The following is an 18,110-nucleotide window of genomic DNA, read 5'->3' as shown; positions in this document are numbered from 1 at the left end:
TACTTTAGTAAGTGTGTCATATTTGTATAATACTTACTCTTTCTGTTTTCTAAGTGTATATATGTTCAATATTGGGGCTGTAGCATGCATATTAATTGCTACATTCATAGATTTTGACCAGGTGCACCCTACATATATAAATTCAATTATACCATATACATTCCTTAACTTAACCATTCATCAATACAGATTATTACACACAATGTTCCGTAGACGTTTTCTTCTGTGTGCAATAACCATTATATTTATTGATATAAAACACATTAACACTACTCGTTCATTATGGATTTTAGTGATTTGATGGTCCACAAATAGAGCATCCCTACAGATTATATTCTCTGCAACATTTGTTGCTATGGTAAATACTGGGCAAATTCTAAGAAACCATATTTTAAGTGTGCAGAATCTTCTATGCAATAAAACGGCATGTCCCAACTGTGGTGGCTGAAATGTGTTAAGTCAGCAGTATCTTCAAAATAAAGTAATAAGCTTTAATAAGTGCTGTGCCATGTTCTTTTATAAGTTATTACATTTCTATATTCACCTTCAAGACAACATTGGGAGTGTATATTGTATATTATTCAAGTGTATTATATGCAGGTAATATTGCAGTTACTTGCCTTTTTTCTGCTCCCATTTGGACTGTTATTGGACGATAACAACCCATTGGACAAGGCTGTTCCAGAATATTATTAACCTTTTAAAGCCGTTATGCCGTTCTATTCCGTCTTAATTACACTGGGCTTTAAAGCCGTTATGACTGAATAGAACGTCATAGCTAACGGCTTTCCTGAAGCCTTCTGTGCTTTCAGGATTTGATCGCAGTCTGGAGGGCGTTCCTAGGGTTATAGGGATGCCCCCCAGAAGCGATCCAATAATTGAAATCTCGCGATCGTGCATACGTGGTTTTAATTTGTCTACATCGGAACAGGTGTTCCGATGTAGGCACTTTAGCCCTGACATGAAAGGGTTAAGGGAAGTACTTTTATTTATTTGTTTTAGACTATTATCTGTACCAAATCATTTCTTTGTCTCTTCTATATGAATTCTCTGGTGTTTAATCAGATATGAACTTTCAGAGAAGCCTTTACCACATTCAGTACAAACAAAGGGCTTTTCTCCAGTATGGACTTGCTGATGTTTTAGCAGGTATGATCTATCACAGAAGCCTTTACTGCATACATGACATATATATGGCTTTTCTCCTGTATGAATTCTATGGTGTTTAACTAGATGCGACCTATCATAGAAGCCTTTTCCACACTTGAAACAAATGTACGGCTTTTCGCCTGTGTGCATTCTGTGATGTATAACTAGATTTGAACTTTGGGAGAAGCCTTTCCCACATTCAGGGCAGAGATACGGCTTATCTCCTGTATGGGTTCTTTGGTGGTGAAGCAATCCTGACCTCTGAGAGAAACTTTTTCCGCAAACCGAGCAAGAATATGGTTTTTCTCCTGTGTGAGTTCTATAGTGTACGGCAAGACTTGAAGTTTCACAGAATCCTTTACCACATTGTTGACATACATGTGGCTTTTCTCCTGTATGGATCCTACGATGTTTAACTACACTTGACTTTTGAGAGAAGCCTTTCCCACAATCTGGGCAAACATACGGTTTTTCTCCTGTATGCGTTCTATGGTGCGCAACAAGACTTGAACTTTCATAGAAACCTTTCCCACATTTTTGGCAGATGTATGGCTTATCACCTGTATGGGTCCTATTGTGGATAAGCAAACTAGATCTATGAAAGAAACATTTCCCGCATTCAGAACAAATATGAGGCTTATCTCCAGTATGTGTTTTTTGGTGGTTAAGCAGAACCGAACTTTGAGAGAAACATTTTCCACAGTCGGAGCAAACATACGGTTTTTCTCCAGTGTGATTTCTGTGGTGCACAATCAAACTTGAACTGTCACAAAATCCTTTACCGCAAGTCTGACAAACATATGGCTTTTCTACAGTATGGGTTCTCTCATGTCTAACCAAAACGGACTTCTGAGAGAAGCATTTTCCACATCGCTGGCACATAAACGGTTTTTCACCTGTATGAGTTCTCTGGTGTCTAGCAAGTTGGGACCTTACAGTAAATGTCTTGTCACATTTAGGACACACGTGTAATTTTTCTGTTGGGGCTAAATATTGTTCATCATGGAAATTAGGTTTAGAAGATACTGATCTGCTGTTTTCATGTTTCTCACTGTTGTTTAGCACTTTAGTATGTTGTAAACCTTTTTTGTTATTGGCTCTTTTCCTGCAGTGTACAGACACTTGATTTCGAGTTTTCCTAGTGCTTTGTATTAAATTGAGATTTCCTTTTTCACAAGATTTTGCAACCTTCTTAGATAAAGTTGTAGCTTTCACTGTCCCATCTAAAAAAGTGATGTCTGTATCATTTTCTTCACTCATATGTCTGGTAATGGACCCATCTGTTAAGAAAAAAAAAACACAAATTAGGAATTTAAAAAAAAGGTACAAGCTTTAGTCTAGTGTATTCTGGTTGTACACTGGCTGTTTTGCTTGAAGCATACAGGTTCTTGCCAAACTTTGTTGAGTGAATAAATTACTAGGAAGCAGATACTAGGGGAAGATTTATCAAAAGTTCTGGCTGCAGGCTCACATGACCGAACTCTCTTAATTGTGCACAATAAAAACTAGCTGTAAATGAGCTTGAACACTGCTCTAAACAATCACGGTCTAGAATATAGCTGGTTTAGATCATCTGCAGGATTTTCAAGGATTTAGATTACTGAATTAGCTTCTTGCCTCTCTAGGGATCATGGGAAAAACACTTTACACAAGAGCAAGAGATTATTAACATCCTTTTAAACATAACTATTCATTCTTTATACCACTGACAGGAGGGACAATGGGTGAGGGAAAAAGATCATGTGTTTATGTTCTTCAGTTATATAATAACAGACTTATAAGTGACTGCGTTTTGAAATCCAGATATTTATAGAATTGTATCTCTTGTGTCAAAAATAAAACCAATGTCTAAAAATATAGATTTTTAAAGGGACACAAAATGTTTTAACATGTTATAGCACTTTTTTTTATCTCATTATTGTTTGTGTATACCTGTGTTTAACCCCTGCAAAGTAATTAAACACATAGTTAAAGGGACAGTGTACTACAGAATTGTTATTGTTTAAAAAGATAGATAATCCCTTTATTACCCATTCTCCAGTTTTTCATAACCAACTGTTATATTAATATACGTTTTACCTCTGTGATTACCTTGTATCTAAGCATCCATGATATAAAAATCAAATTGTGATGCTATCAGTGGGCGGAGTTTGGAAGCCACTTCAAATTGACCAGACACACTATTCATTTTAAAATAACTTGTTTACTGTTCCTGCTGCATGATATAGAAAGGGTGCAGAAGAATATTTGCAGCTTAATCTAAATTAAGACTTTAAAGGGACACTGAACCCAATTTTTTTTTCTTTCAATTCAGATAGAGCATGCCATTTTAAGCAACTTTCTAATTTACTCCTATTATCAAATTTTCTTCATTCTCTTGCTATCTTTATTTGAAAAGCAAGAATGTAAGTTTAGAAGCCAGCCCATTTTTGGTTCACAACCTGGGTTGTGCTTGCTGATTGGAGGCTAAATGCACCCACCATTAAACGAGTGCTGTCCAGCGTTCTGAACCAAAAATTGACTGGCTCCTTGGCTTAGATGCCTTCTTTTTTAAATAAAGATACAAAGAGAACGTAGAAAATTTGATAATAGGAGTAAATTAGAAAGTTTCTAAAAATTGCTGCTCTATCTGAATCATGAAAGAAAAAAAACTGGGTTTAGTATCCCTTTAAGATGACTAAGGTGTAGACTGTCCCTTTAAATGGTTATAGGCAGGCAGAAGTGCAAGAACAAAATCCTATGATGTATTCGAGTGTTTTCGTATGATAGCTGTATGCCCTGTTTATTACTGCAGTTAATAAAATGCGTATCAGACACCCAGAACAAAACGCCCACAGACAAGCTCCCACATGTGACACCTGTGACTAATCACCTGTACAGAGCGCTGGATTGATTCCCACCTGACGACTTTTCATTTTATCTCTCTGTTCACCTTCCTTCGTTTCCATTATTTCTGTATCCGGATTTTCCTTGCCGACTTCTGGAAATTTACATATGAGAATTCGATAAGATTACAGACATTAGTTATATTTAAAGGGCTATGAAACCCAAACATTTTTTTTTTACGATTCAGATCGAGCATACAATTTTTAACAACTTTCTAATTTACTCCTATTATCAAACTTTGTTCGTTCTCTTGCTATCTTTTGTTGAAAAAGCTTAGGATCCAGCCCATTTCTGAAACACAATATGGCAGCAGTTTTGCAACAATGTTATCCATTTGCAAGAGCACTAGATGGCAGCACTATTTCCTGTTATGTAGTACTAATGTTATACATTAGCAAGAGCACTAGATGGCAGAACTATTTCCTGTCATGTAGTACTAATGTTATACATTAGCAAGAGCACTAAATGGCAGCACTATTTCCTGTCATGCAGTGCTAATGTTATACATTAGCAAGAGCACTAGATGGCAGCACTATTTCCTTTTATGTAGTACTAATGTTATACATTAGCAAGAGCACTAGATGGCAGCACTATTTCCTGTCATGTAGTACTAATGTTATACATTAGCAAGAGCACTAGATGGCAGCACTATTTCCTGTCATGTAGTACTAATGTTATACATTAACAAGATCACTAGATGGCAGCACTATTTCCTGTCATGTAGTACTAATGTTATACATAAGCAAGAGCACTAGATGGCAGCACTATTTCCTGCCATGTAGTACTAATGTTATACATTAACAAGAGCACTAGATGGCAGCACTATTTCCTGTCATGTAGTACTAATGTTATACATTAGCAAGAGCACTAGATGGCAGCACTAATTCCTGTCATGTAGTACTAATGTTATACATTAACAAGATCACTAGATAGCAGCACTATTTCCTGTCATGTAGTACTAATGTTATACATTAGCAAGAGCACTAGATGGCAGCACTATTTCCTGTCATGTAGTGCTAATGTTATACATTAACAAGAGCACTAGATGGCAGCACTATTTCCTGTCATGTAGTACTGTTATACATTAGCAAGAGCACTAGAGGGCAGCACTATTTCCTGTTATGTAGTACTAATGTTATACATTAACAAGAGCACTAGATGGCAGCACTATTTCCTGTCATGTAGTACTAATGTTATACATTAGCAAGAGCACTAGGTGGCAGCACTATTTCCTGTTATGTAGTACTAATGTTATACATTAACAAGAGCACTAGATGGCAGCACTATTTCCTGTCATGTAGTACTAATGTTATACATTAACAAGAGCACTAGATGGCAGCACTATTTCCTGTTATGTAGTACTAATGTTATACATTAACAAGAGCACTAGATGGCAGCACTATTTCCTGTCATGTAGTACTAATGTTATACATTAGCAAGAGCACTAGGTGGCAGCACTATTTCCTGTCATGTAGTACTAATGTTATACATTAGCAGGAGCACTAGAGGGCAGCACTATTTCCTGTCATGTAGTACTAATGTTATACATTAACAAGAGCACTAGATGGCAGCACTATTTCCTGTCATGTAGTACTAATGTTATACATTAGCAAGAGCACTAGATGGCAGCACTATTTCCTGTCATGTAGTACTACTGTTATACATTAGCAAGAGCACTAGATGGCAGCACTATTTCCTGTCATGTAGTACTAATGTTATACATTAGCAAGAGCACTAGATGCAGCACTATTTCCTGTCATGTAGTACTAATGTTATACATTAGCAAGAGCACTAGATGGCAGCACTATTTCCTGTCATGTAGTACTAATGTTATACATTAGCAAGAGCACTAGATGGCAGCACTATTTCCTGTCATGTAGTACTAATGTTATACATTAGCAAGAGCAGTAGATGCAGCACTATTTCCTGTCATGTAGTACTAATGTTATACATTAGCAAGAGCACTAGATGGCAGCACTATTTCCTGTCATGTAGTACTAATGTTATACATTAGCAAGAGCACTAGATGGCAGCACTATTTCCTGTCATGTAGTACTAATGTTATACATTAGCAAGAGCACTAGATGGCAGCACTATTTCCTGTCATGTAGTACTAATGTTATACATTAGCAAGAGCACTAGATGGCAGCACTATTTCCTGTCATGTAGTACTCATGTTATGCACTAACAAGAGCACTAGAGGGCAGCACTATTTCCTGTCATGTAGTACTAATGTTATACATTAGCAAGAGCACTAGGTGCCCTCACTATTTCCTGTCATGTAGTACTGATGTTATACATTAGCAAGAGCACTAGATGGCAGCACTATTTCCTGTCATGTAGTACTAATGCTATACATTAGCAAGAGCACTAGAGGGCAGCACTATCTCATGTCATGTAGTACTAATGTTATACACTAGCAAGAGCACTAGATGGCAGCACTATTGCCTGCCATGTAGTGCTCTATATGCATACCTAGGTATCTCCAACACAGAATATCATGAGAACAAAGCAAATTTGGTAATAGAAGTAAATTAGAAACTTTTTTTTAAATGGTGTGTTCTGTCTAAATTACAAAAAACATTTTTTTGGGTTTCCTATCCCTTTAAAGGGACACTGAACCAGAAAAAAATATTTTGTGATTCAGATAGAGCAGCAATTTTATGCAACTTTCTAATTTACTCCTATTATCAATTTTTCTTCATTCTGTTGGTATCTTTATTTGAAAAAGACGGCATCTAAGCTAAGGAGCAAGCCAATTTTTGGTTTAGACCCTGGACAGCACTTTTTTATTGGTGGATGAATGTATCCACCAATCAGCAAGAACAACCCAGGTTGTCCACCAAAAATGTTCCGGCATCTAAACTTACATTCTTGCTTTTCAAATAAAGATACAAAGAGAATGAAGACAATTTGATAATAGGAGTAAATTAGAATATTGCTTAAAATTGCATGCTCTATCTGAATCACAAAAGAAAAAATTTGGGTTCAGTGTCCCTTTAACCACAATGGGCCAGATTATGAGTGGATCGCAAACGTTTGCGTGCAAGCGATAAGGGGTTTATTGCAGGTGTTTGAGCGCAATCACGATTTACTCTAGAATTATTACCGCGTCCTCAGAGCTCTGGTTAACTGTTCACAAAACAAAAAAGTCGCAAAAAACACTTAAAGTACAGTTACACTGACAATAACACTATCTAATAAAAATGATTAAAAAAAATATTGCAACATAAAGTTGTAAGGCATCAGAGATAGAAGGTCTCAGGTGCTTTAACATTGAGATACATATACATGTCTAAAGATGTATATATATATATATATATATATATATATATATATATATATAATATATGTCTATATATGTATACATATGCATTTATGTATTGATATGTGTATATATGTATTAACAGACATATATAGACATATATATATATATATATATATATATATATATATATAAATTGCATTGGAGCCCTTTGCAGTTAAGTAGCTGAAAACATGTAAAATCATATTTATGCAATATTCATATTTAATAAAGTGTTATACTGTATATTTATTGTAAATATTTCACATTCCAATGTTCTGCACATAGCAGAATATGCTCTAAGTATTTTTAAATCAATATGTATATATCTATACCTATATATAGTCATGTATAGAGGTATAAATATATATTGTAGAAAAAAAACATCATATATATGTAAAAATATGTATTTATGAATAGTAGATATTATTCTATGTGAAGAACATTGGAATGTAAAATATTCATATTTTCATGTCGGGACATGAGATCGGGTTTGCGCAAGAGTGGGTTTTCTCCCCCCACTTTTTTTTCTCCATTGACTTCTAAGGGGAAATATATGAACGCGCATCTGATATTCTAACTTCCACTTTTTGCTTTGTAGGGTTAGCGACAGTTTACTTTCAATTCATAATACAAGCGCAACCCAACTTTACTTCTAGCGCAATTAACGCTCGAGAAGGAGCTATAATTTACTCTCCACTTGTAATCTGACCCAAGTGCTTTATAACCCCTAAACTGCTGACCCATTACCATGAGCTGTTTTGGAGGTTTATTATTTTTTTTTATATATAAGGCTGCTAACGTAAGCCCTATTGTAGGTCATTTTAGATTGAGAAACCAATAACTTTATTTAAATATCATGAAACGTGAGAAATCTACAATAAAAAAAGTGAATGTATATTTTCATACATTTTTAATAAACAAACTTGCAAACAATAGTGCGTGCGTGTTTTTTTTTCTTTCTAAACTCTATAGTCAAATGAAGCAGTGGTTATCCTCATATAAATAAGGTTATATGTATAAAACCTTGATCTGTACTTAAGGAGCTCCCATGAGCCTCTACTCAAATAAATACACATTTATTCACGGCATGTGATCACTACTTTCACAGTGATCACCTAGATATTAACACCTTCGCTACCAGGAATTTCAGAGAAGAACTTGCCCAAAATACCAGAGAATTTTTTAGCATTTTTGCTATCATTCCATTTAAACAGAAATATAGCCTTGTTTTTATTTACCTGTCAAAACTATATAGGTATTGATCTAGGCCCATTTTGGTATATTTCATGCCACTGTTTTGCCGTATAATGCAATCATATAAAAAATTGTTAACTTTTTCACAAATTTTGGGTTTCTCACTGAAATTATTTACATACTGCTTGTGCAATCAGGGCACAAATTATTGTAAAAGCTTTCCTGGGATCCCCTTTGTTTAGAAATAGCAGAGATACATGGCTTTGCCATTGTTTTTTGTTAATTAGAAGGCCGCTAATTGCAGCTGCGCACCACACTTAGGGTTGTCACCGAGCCGGTATTTTACTGACGCAGCCGGTAATCAGAAATTAGGAGCCGGTGTGTTTATATATAAGCACCCAGTTACCAGCAACACTGAAGACTTTCTGCAGTTGCTCAAGTACCGAGCACCTCACCCTTACTACCTCCAGCCGTAGCCAATCTACACATATCTGACTGGTGCATGCCGGTAGAAAGGTCCCCTCTGTTTCCTAGTCAGAGCCAACTGACTTTTTTTTTAACGTAAACTTTATTATTATGAACTGGCATTAGAGTCCCATAACATTTCCCGCATTACCGAGTGGTTACTGTATTTTATAGTGTGTACATTATGTAAGCGGAGCGGTGGGGAAAACAGATCTGCTCTACATGGGGGAACCACTTTCGATACGACTTTAGAAAACGTGAAGGAAATACAGTGGAATTAGCGTTTCTTAAAATTTGTGCATCACCTACTAATCTATACATAGCATTGTAACTTTAACATGAGAACATTAGCATTTGCATGTGCTGTTCCTTTTCTGCGTTGCACAGTAAAATCTCTTATTCAGATGACGATCAATAAACTTAGACTACAAACAAAATAAAAAAAATATAGATGCAGGTGCCTTTCTGCAGATTACCTTTGCTTGAAAATCTGTAACAACTTTTCTCATATTTTGGTTATGTCACATTAAAAGCACTAAATGTTAACAAAATAAATAACATTACAAAAGTAGATTTCATAAACAACTTCTATTTACAAGATTACTATATTTTCTTGAATCAGATCATTTGAAGTAGGTTTATTCAGCATAGGAACACTCATAAAAAAACAGTGTTATACATTTTAAATGAGAGATTTCTGTCCTTGCCAACAAAATGTCTATCAAAGTTGTTTTCTTACATTCTGCTAAGTAATATTAATTTTCTTCTATATTGGGTCGTCACACAAACTAACCAAATTGTATTGTGACCAAAACATTGTTACATCAAGGCTACACCTTACACACAAAGCTGCTGAATGCCTATTGGTGGGATGTGGTCATGTGTTACTGGGATGTCTTTATCACCTATCATCAGCTGCTGTGAGTTACATACAGCAGATTGTGTAATGTGCAAATTATTATCTCCAATGGCAGCTTATTCCTCTTGTCAGCAGGATCTCTTCTTGTCACAAAGTCTCACACCCAGCCCCTGTAGACTCTGTCCCCCTATGTCTCCCACCCCAGCCCCTGTACACACTACCAACCGCCCTATGTCTCCCACCGCAGCCCCTGTACACACTACCAACCGCCCTATGTCTCCCACCCCAGCCCCTGTACACTCTACCAACTGCCCTATGTCTCCCACCCCATGTCTCCCACCCCAGCCCCTGTACACACTACCAACCCCCCTATGTCTCCCACCCCAGCCCCTGTTCACACTACCAACCCCCCTATGTCTCCCACCCCAGCACACACTACCAACCCCCCTATGTCTCCCACCCCAGCTCCTGTACACACTCTCAGCCCCCCCCCCCCCGTCTCACACCCCAGCTCCTGTACACACTCTCAGCCCCCTATGTCTCACACCCCACCTCCTGTACACACTCTAACCCCCCTATGTCTCACACCCCACCTCCTGTACACACTCTAACCCCCCTATGTCTCCCACCCCAGCTCCTGTACACACTCTCAGCCCCCCTATGTCTCCCATCCCAGCTCCTGTACACACTCTCAGCCCCCCCTATGTCTCCCACCCCAGCTCCTGTACACACTCTCAGCCCCCCCTATTTCTCTCACCCCAGCTCCTGTACACACTCTCAGCCCCCCTATGTCTCACACCCCAGCCCCTGTACACACTCTCAGCCCCACTATGTCTCCCACCCCAGCTCCTGTACACACTCTCAGCCCCCCTATGTCTCCCACCCCAGCTACTGTACACACTCTCAGCCCCCATGTCTCCCACCCCAGCTCCTGTACACACTCTCAGCCCCCTATGTCTCCCACCCCAGCTCCTGTACACACTCTCAGCCCCCCTATGTCTCCCATCCCAGCTCCTGTACACACTCTCAGCCCCCGTGTCTCCCACCCCCCCTATGTCTCCCACCCCAGCACCTGTACACACTCTCAGCCCCCCTATGTCTCCCACCCCAGCTCCTGTACACACTCTCAGCCCCCCCTATGCCTCCCACCGCCCCTATGTCTCCCACCCCAGCTCCTGTACACACCCTCAGCCCCCCTATGTCTCCCACCCAGCTACTGTACACACTCTCAGCCCCCCTATGTCTCACACCCCAGCTACTGTACACACTCTCAGCCCCCCCATGCCTCCCACCGCCCCTATGTCTCCCACCCCAGCTCCTGTACACACTCTCAGCCTCCCTATGTCTCCCACCCCAGCTCCTGTACACACTCTCAGCCCCCCTATGTCTCCCACCCCAGCTCCTGTACACACTCTCAGCCCCCTATGTCTCCCACCGCCCCTATGTCTCCCACCCCAGCTCCTGTACACACTCTCAGCCCCCCTATGTCTCCCACCCCAGCTCCTGTACACACTCTCAGCCCCCCTGTCTCCCACCCCAGCTCCTGTACACACTCTCAGCCCCCTATGTCTCCCACCCCAGCTCCTGTACACACTCTCAGCCCCCCAATGTCTCCCACCCCAGCTCCTGTACACACTCTCAGCCCCCCAATGTCTCCCACCCCAGCTCCTGTACACACTCTCAGCCCCCCTGTCTCCCACCCCAGCTCCTGTACACACTCTCAGCCCCCCTCTGTCTCCCACCCCAGCTCCTGTACACACTCTAAGCCCCCCTATGTAACATAGTAACGTAGTAGATGAGGTTGAAAAAAGACCGAAGTCCATCGAGTTCAACCTATACAAATTTAAAATATATACAAAAAGCTCCAGTTAAGATTAAATAATCCCATTAAAAGGTGACCCATTTAATACTAGCAATCATATCCATGAATTTTGTTTATAGACAGAAATGTATCCAAATATTTTTTAAATGTATCTAGGGTATTGGCATTCACTACCTCCTTTGGTAATATGTTCCAAAATTGTATTGCTCTTACAGTGAAAAAAAACGTTTCCGTTGCAGGAGATTAAATCTCCTTTCCTCCAACCTTCAATTGTGACCTCTGGTCACAAACAATTTTCTTGGAATAAACAGCGCTTCTGCCATCTCTGTAAATGGGCCTTGAATATATTTATATAAAGTAATCATGTCACCTCTTAAGCGCCTTTTTTCTAAAGAAAACAGACCCAGTTTGGCTAGCCTCTCCTCATAGGTTAAAATACCAATCCCCTTATTAGCTTTGTGGCCCTTCTCTGAACTTTTTCTAGTTCTGCAATATCTTTTTTTGCGATCGGTCTCCAGAACTGCACTCCATACTCAAGGTGAAGTCTTACCAGGGCTTTATATAGTGACAGGATAATGCTTTCCTCCCTTGAGTCAATGCCTCTTTTAATACATGCTAGTATCTTATTAGCCTTTGTAGCCGCTGCCCTGCATTGTGCACCCATCTTTAGCTTGTTATCTATTACTACTCCCAAATCCCTTTCCTCCTGTGTTTGGCTAAGTCTTGTCCCATTTAAATAATACGTTGCCTGCTTATTTTTACTTCCAAAATGTAGAACCTTGCATTTTCCCGTATTAAATCTCATTTTCTATTTACCTGCCCATACTTCTAATTTTTGCAGGTCCCTTTGTATGAAAGTTCATCCTGCTCTGACCTAATGACCTTACTTAACTTAGTATCATCTGCAAAAATAGAGATGTCGCTATTTAATCCTAGCTCTTACACACCAGCTCCTGTACACACTCTCAGCCCCCCTGTCTCCCACCCCAGCTCCTGTACACACTCTCAGCCCCCCTGTCTCCCACCCCAGCTCCTGTACACACTCTCAGCCCCCCTATGTCTCCCATCCCAGCTCCTGTACACACTCTCAGCCCCCCTATGTCTCCCACCGCAGCTCCTGTACACACTCTCAGCCCCCCTATGTCTCCCACCCCAGCTCCTGTACACACTCTCAGCCCCCCTATGTCTCCCACCCCAGCTCCTGTACACACTCTCAGCCCCCCTATGTCTCCCACCCCAGCTCCTGTACACACTCTCAGCCCCCCTCTGTCTCCCACCCCAGCTCCTGTACACACTCTCAGCCCCCCTATGTCTCCCACCCCAGCTCCTGTACACACTCTCAGCCCCCCTATGTCTCCCACCCCAGCTCCTGTACACACTCTCAGCCCCCCTATGTCTCCCACCCCAGCTCCTGTACACACTCTAAGCCCCCCTATGTTTCCCACCCCAGCTCCTGTACACACTCTCAGCCCCCCTGTTTCCCACCCCAGCTCATGTACACACTCTCAGCCCCCCTATGTCTCCCACCCCAGCTCCTGTACACACTCTCAGCCCCCCTATGTCTCCCACCCCAGCTCCTGTACACACTCTCAGCCCCCCTATGTCTCCCACCCCAGCTCCTGTACACTCTCAGCCCCCCTGTTTCCCACCCCAGCTCATGTACACACTCTCAGCCCCCCTGTCACCCACCCCAGCTCCTGTACACACTCTCAGTCCCCCCTATGTCTCCCACCCCAGCTCCTGTACACACTCTCAGCCCCCCTATGTCTCCCACCCCAGCTCCTGTACACACTCTCAGCCCCCCTATGTCTCCCACCCCAGCTCCTGTACACTCTCAGCCCCCCCGTCTCACACCCCAGCTCCTGTACACACTCTCAGCCCCCCTATGTCTCCCACCCCAGCTCCTGTACACACTCTCAGCCCCCCTATGTCTCCCACCCCAGCTCCTGTACACTCTCAGCCCCCCCGTCTCACACCCCAGCTCCTGTACACACTCTCAGCCCCCCTGTCACCCACCCCAGCTCCTGTACACACTCTCAGCCCCCCTCTGTCTCCCACCCCAGCTCCTGTACACACTCTCAGCCCCCCTATGTCTCCCACCCCAGCTCCTGTACACACTCTCAGCCCCCCAATGTCTCCCACCCCAGCTCCTGTACACACTCTCAGCCCCCCAATGTCTCCCACCCCAGCTCCTGTACACACTCTCAGCCCCCCAATGTCTCCCACCCCAGTTCCTGTACACACTCTCAGCCCCCCCCTGTCTCACACCCCAGCTCCTGTACACACTCTCAGCCCCCGTCACCCACCCCAGCTCCTGTACACACCCTCAGCCCCCCTATGTCTCCCACCCCAGCTCCTGTACACACTCTCAGCCCCCTATGTCTCCCAGTCCACCTCCTGTACACTCTCAGCCCCCCTATGTCTCCCATCCCAGCTCCTGTACACACTCTCAGCCCCCCCCCCATGTCTCCCACCCCAGCTCCTGTACACACTCTCAGCCCCCCTATGTCTCTCACCCCAGCTACTGTACACACTCTCAGCCCCCCAATTTCTCTCACCCCAGCTCCTGTACACACTCTCAGCCCCCTGTACATACTCAGCCCCCCAATGTCTCCCACCCCAGCTCCTGTACACACTCTCAGCCCCCCTGTCTCCCACCCGAGCTCCTGTACACACTCTCAGCCCCCCCTGTCTCCCACCCCAGCTCCTGTACACACTCTCAGCCCCCCTGTCTCCCACCCCAGCTCCTGTACACACTCTCAGCCCCCCTCTGTCTCCCACCCCAGCTCCTGTACACACTCTAAGCCCCCCCCTGTCTCACACACCAGCTCCTGTACACACTCTCAGCCCCCCCACCCTGTCTCACACCCCAGCTCCTGTACACACTCTCAGCCCCCCTATGTCTCACACCCCAGCTCCTGTACACACTCTCAGCCCCCCCCGTCTCACACCCCAGCTCCTGTACACACTCTCAGCCCCCCTATGTCTCACACCCCAGCTCCTGTACACACTCTCAGCCCCCCCCCCCCGTCTCACACCCCAGCTCCTGTACACACTCTCAGCCCCCCTATATCTCACACCCCAGCTCCTGTACACACTCTCAGCCCCCTCTGTCTCACACCCCAGCTCCTGTACACACTCTCAGCCCCCCTATGTCTCCCACCCCAGCTCCTGTACACACTCTCAGCCCCCTCTGTCTCACACCCCAGCTCCTGTACACACTCTCAGCCCCCTCTGTCTCCCACCCCATCTCCTGTACACACTCTCAGCCCCCTCTGTCTCCCACCCCAGCTCCTGTACACACTCTCAGCCCCCCTATGTCTCCCACCCCAGCTCCTGTACACACTCTCAGCCCCCCTATGTCTCCCACCCCAGCCCCTGTACACACTCTCAGCCCCCCTATGTCTCACACCCCAGCTCCTGTACACACTCTCAGCCCCCTCTGTCTCCCACCCCAGCTCCTGTACACACTCTCAGCCCCCTCTGTCTCACACCCCAGCTCCTGTACACACTCTCAGCCCCCTCTGTCTCCCACCCCAGCTCCTGTACACACTCTCAGCCCCACTATGTCTCCCACCCCAGCTCCTGTACACACTCTAACCCCCCCTATGTCTCCCACCCCAGCTCCTGTACACACTCTCAGCCCTCTATGTCTCCCAGTCCACCTCCTGTACACTCTCAGCCCCCCTATGTCTCCCATCCCAGCTCCTGTACACACTCTCAGCCCCCCTATGTCTCACACCCCAGCTCCTGTACACACTCTCAGCCCCCTCTGTCTCCCACCCCAGCTCCTGTACACACTCTCAGCCCCCTCTGTCTCACACCCCAGCTCCTGTACACACTCTCAGCCCCCTCTGTCTCCCACCCCAGCTCCTGTACACACTCTCAGCCCCACTATGTCTCCCACCCCAGCTCCTGTACACACTCTCAGCCCCACTATGTCTCCCACCCCAGCTCCTGTACACACCCTCAGCCCCCCTCTGTCTCCCACCCCAGCTCCTGTACACACTCTCAGCCCCCCTCTGTCTCACACCCCAGCTCCTGTACACACTCTCAGCCCCCTATGTCTCACACCCCACCTCCTGTACACACTCTAACCCCCCCTATGTCTCCCACCCCAGCTCCTGTACACACTCTCAGCCCTCTATGTCTCCCAGTCCACCTCCTGTACACTCTCAGCCCCCCTATGTCTCCCATCCCAGCTCCTGTACACACTCTCAGCCCCCCCCTATGTCTCCCACCCCAGCTCCTGTACACACTCTCAGCCCCCCCTATGTCTCTCACCCCAGCTACTGTACACACTCTCAGCCCCCCAATTTCTCCCACCCCAGCTCCTGTACACACTCTCAGCCCCCCCTATGTCTCTCACCCCAGCTACTGTACACACTCTCAGCCCCCCAATTTCTCCCACCCCAGCTCCTGTACACACTCTCAGCCCCCCCTCTGTCTCCCACCCCAGCTCCTGTACACACTCTCAGCCCCCCTCTGTCTCACATCCCAGCCCCTGTACACACTCTCAGCCCCCTATGTCTCACACCCCACCTCCTGTACACACTCTAACCCCCCTATGTCTCCCACCCCAGCTCCAGTACACACTCTCAGCCCCCTATGTCTCCCAGTCCACCTCCTGTACACTCTCAGCCCCCCTATGTCTCCCATCCCAGCTCCTGTACACACTCTCAGCCCCCCCCTATGTCTCCCACCCCAGCTCCTGTACACACTCTCAGCCCCCCCTATGTCTCTCACCCCAGCTACTGTACACACTCTCAGCCCCCCAATTTCTCCCACCCCAGCTCCTGTACACACTCTCAGCCCCCCCCTATGTCTCTCACCCCAGCTCCTGTACACACTCTCAGCCCCCCCTATGTCTCTCACCCCAGCTACTGTACACACTCTCAGCCCCCCAATTTCTCCCACCCCAGCTCCTGTACACACTCTCAGCCCCCCTGTACAAACTCAGCCCCCCAATGTCTCCCACCCCAGCTCCTGTACACACTCTCAGCCCCCCTGTCTCCCACCCCAGCTCCTGTACACACTCTCAGCCCCCCCTGTCTCCCACCTCAGCTCCTGTACACACTCTCAGCCCCCCTGTCTCCCACCCCAGCTCCTGTACACACTCTCAGCCCCCCTCTGTCTCCCACCCCAGCTCCTGTACACACTCTCAGCCCCCCTCTGTCTCCCACCCCAGCTCCTGTACACACTCTCAGCCCCCCTCTGTCTCCCACCCCAGCTCCTGTACACACTCTAAGCCCCCCCTGTCTCAGACACCAGCTCCTGTACACACTCTCAGCCCCCCCACCCTGTCTCACACCCCAGCTCCTGTACACACTCTCAGCCCCCCTATGTCTCACACCCCAGCTCCTGTACACACTCTCAGCCCCCCCACCCTGTCTCACACCCCAGCTCCTGTACACACTCTCAGCCCCCCTATGTCTCACACCCCAGCTCCTGTACACACTCTCAGCCCCCCCACCCTGTCTCACACCCCAGCTCCTGGACACACTCTCAGCCCCCCTATGTCTCACACCCCAGCTCCTGGACACACTCTCAGCCCCCCTATGTCTCACACCCCAGCTCCTGTACACACTCTCAGCCCCCTCTGTCTCACACCCCAGCTCCTGTACACACTCTCAGCCCCCCTATGTCTCCCACCCCAGCTCCTGTACACACTCTCATCCCCCTCTGTCTCACACCCCAGCTCCTGTACACACTCTCAGCCCCCTCTGTCTCACACCCCATCTCCTGTACACACTCTCAGCCCCCTCTGTCTCACACCCCATCTCCTGTACACACTCTCAGCCCCCTCTGTCTCCCACCCCAGCTCCTGTACACACTCTCAGCCCTCCTATGTCTCCCACCCCAGCCCCTGTACACACTCTCAGCCCCCCTATGTCTCCCACCCCAGCTCCTGTACACACTCTCAGCCCCCCTATGTCTCACACCCCAGCTCCTGTACACACTCTCAGCCCCCCTATGTCTCACACCCCAGCTCCTGTACACACTCTCAGCCCCCCTATGTCTCACACCCCAGCTCCTGTACACACTCTCAGCCCCCCTATGTCTCACACCCCAGCTCCTGTACACACTCTCAGCCCCCCTATGTCTCACACCCCAGCTCCTGTACACACTCTCAGCCCCCCTATGTCTCACACCCCAGCTCCTGTACACACTCTCAGCCCCCCTATGTCTCACACCCCAGCTCCTTTACACACTCTCAGCCCCCCTATGTCTCACACCCCAGCTCCTTTACACACTCTCAGCCCCCTCTGTCTCACACCCATCCCTCTCTACACCCACAGCTCTCTGAGCTCCAGGCACCCGGTACCTGTACCGAGGAGTCTGAATCTCAATCTCGTAGTAAGGGCAGGTATGCAACATTGAGTGAAAATCGTCAATCTGCCTCTTTGTGGCTCCGCCCTTTTGTGACT

The 18,110-nt window shown here is 45.7% G+C and overlaps 1 protein-coding gene across 1 annotated transcript; it reads right to left on the bottom strand.

Annotated features, from left to right (window-relative positions):
- Nucleotides 1-911: 911 nt before the first annotated feature.
- On the bottom strand, nucleotides 912-4,378 carry LOC128666992 (zinc finger protein OZF-like). Its single transcript, XM_053721845.1, has 2 exons — nucleotides 4,022-4,378; nucleotides 912-2,429 (listed from the first exon to the last, which is right to left on the bottom strand). The coding sequence occupies exons 1-2, from the start codon at nucleotides 4,095-4,097 to the stop codon at nucleotides 1,021-1,023; spliced, it is 1,485 nt and encodes a 494-aa protein (XP_053577820.1). The 5' UTR covers nucleotides 4,098-4,378; the 3' UTR covers nucleotides 912-1,020.
- Nucleotides 4,379-18,110: the final 13,732 nt, after the last annotated feature.

Source organism: Bombina bombina, chromosome 7 (genome assembly GCF_027579735.1).
Source record: "Bombina bombina isolate aBomBom1 chromosome 7, aBomBom1.pri, whole genome shotgun sequence".
Classification (NCBI taxonomy): domain Eukaryota; kingdom Metazoa; phylum Chordata; class Amphibia; order Anura; family Bombinatoridae; genus Bombina; species Bombina bombina.
Note: the sequence above shows the minus strand (reverse complement) of the source record. Positions and strands in the feature narration are given on the sequence as shown.

Coding starts and splice junctions, on each gene's coding strand:
- LOC128666992 (XM_053721845.1), bottom strand. CDS start 4,097: ATGGAAACGAAGGAAGGTGAACAGAGAGATAAAATGAAAAGTCGTCAG. Junction 2,430..4,021: donor CAATCCAGCGCTCTGTACAG/GTGATTAGTCAC, acceptor TTTTCTTAACAG/ATGGGTCCATTACCAGACAT.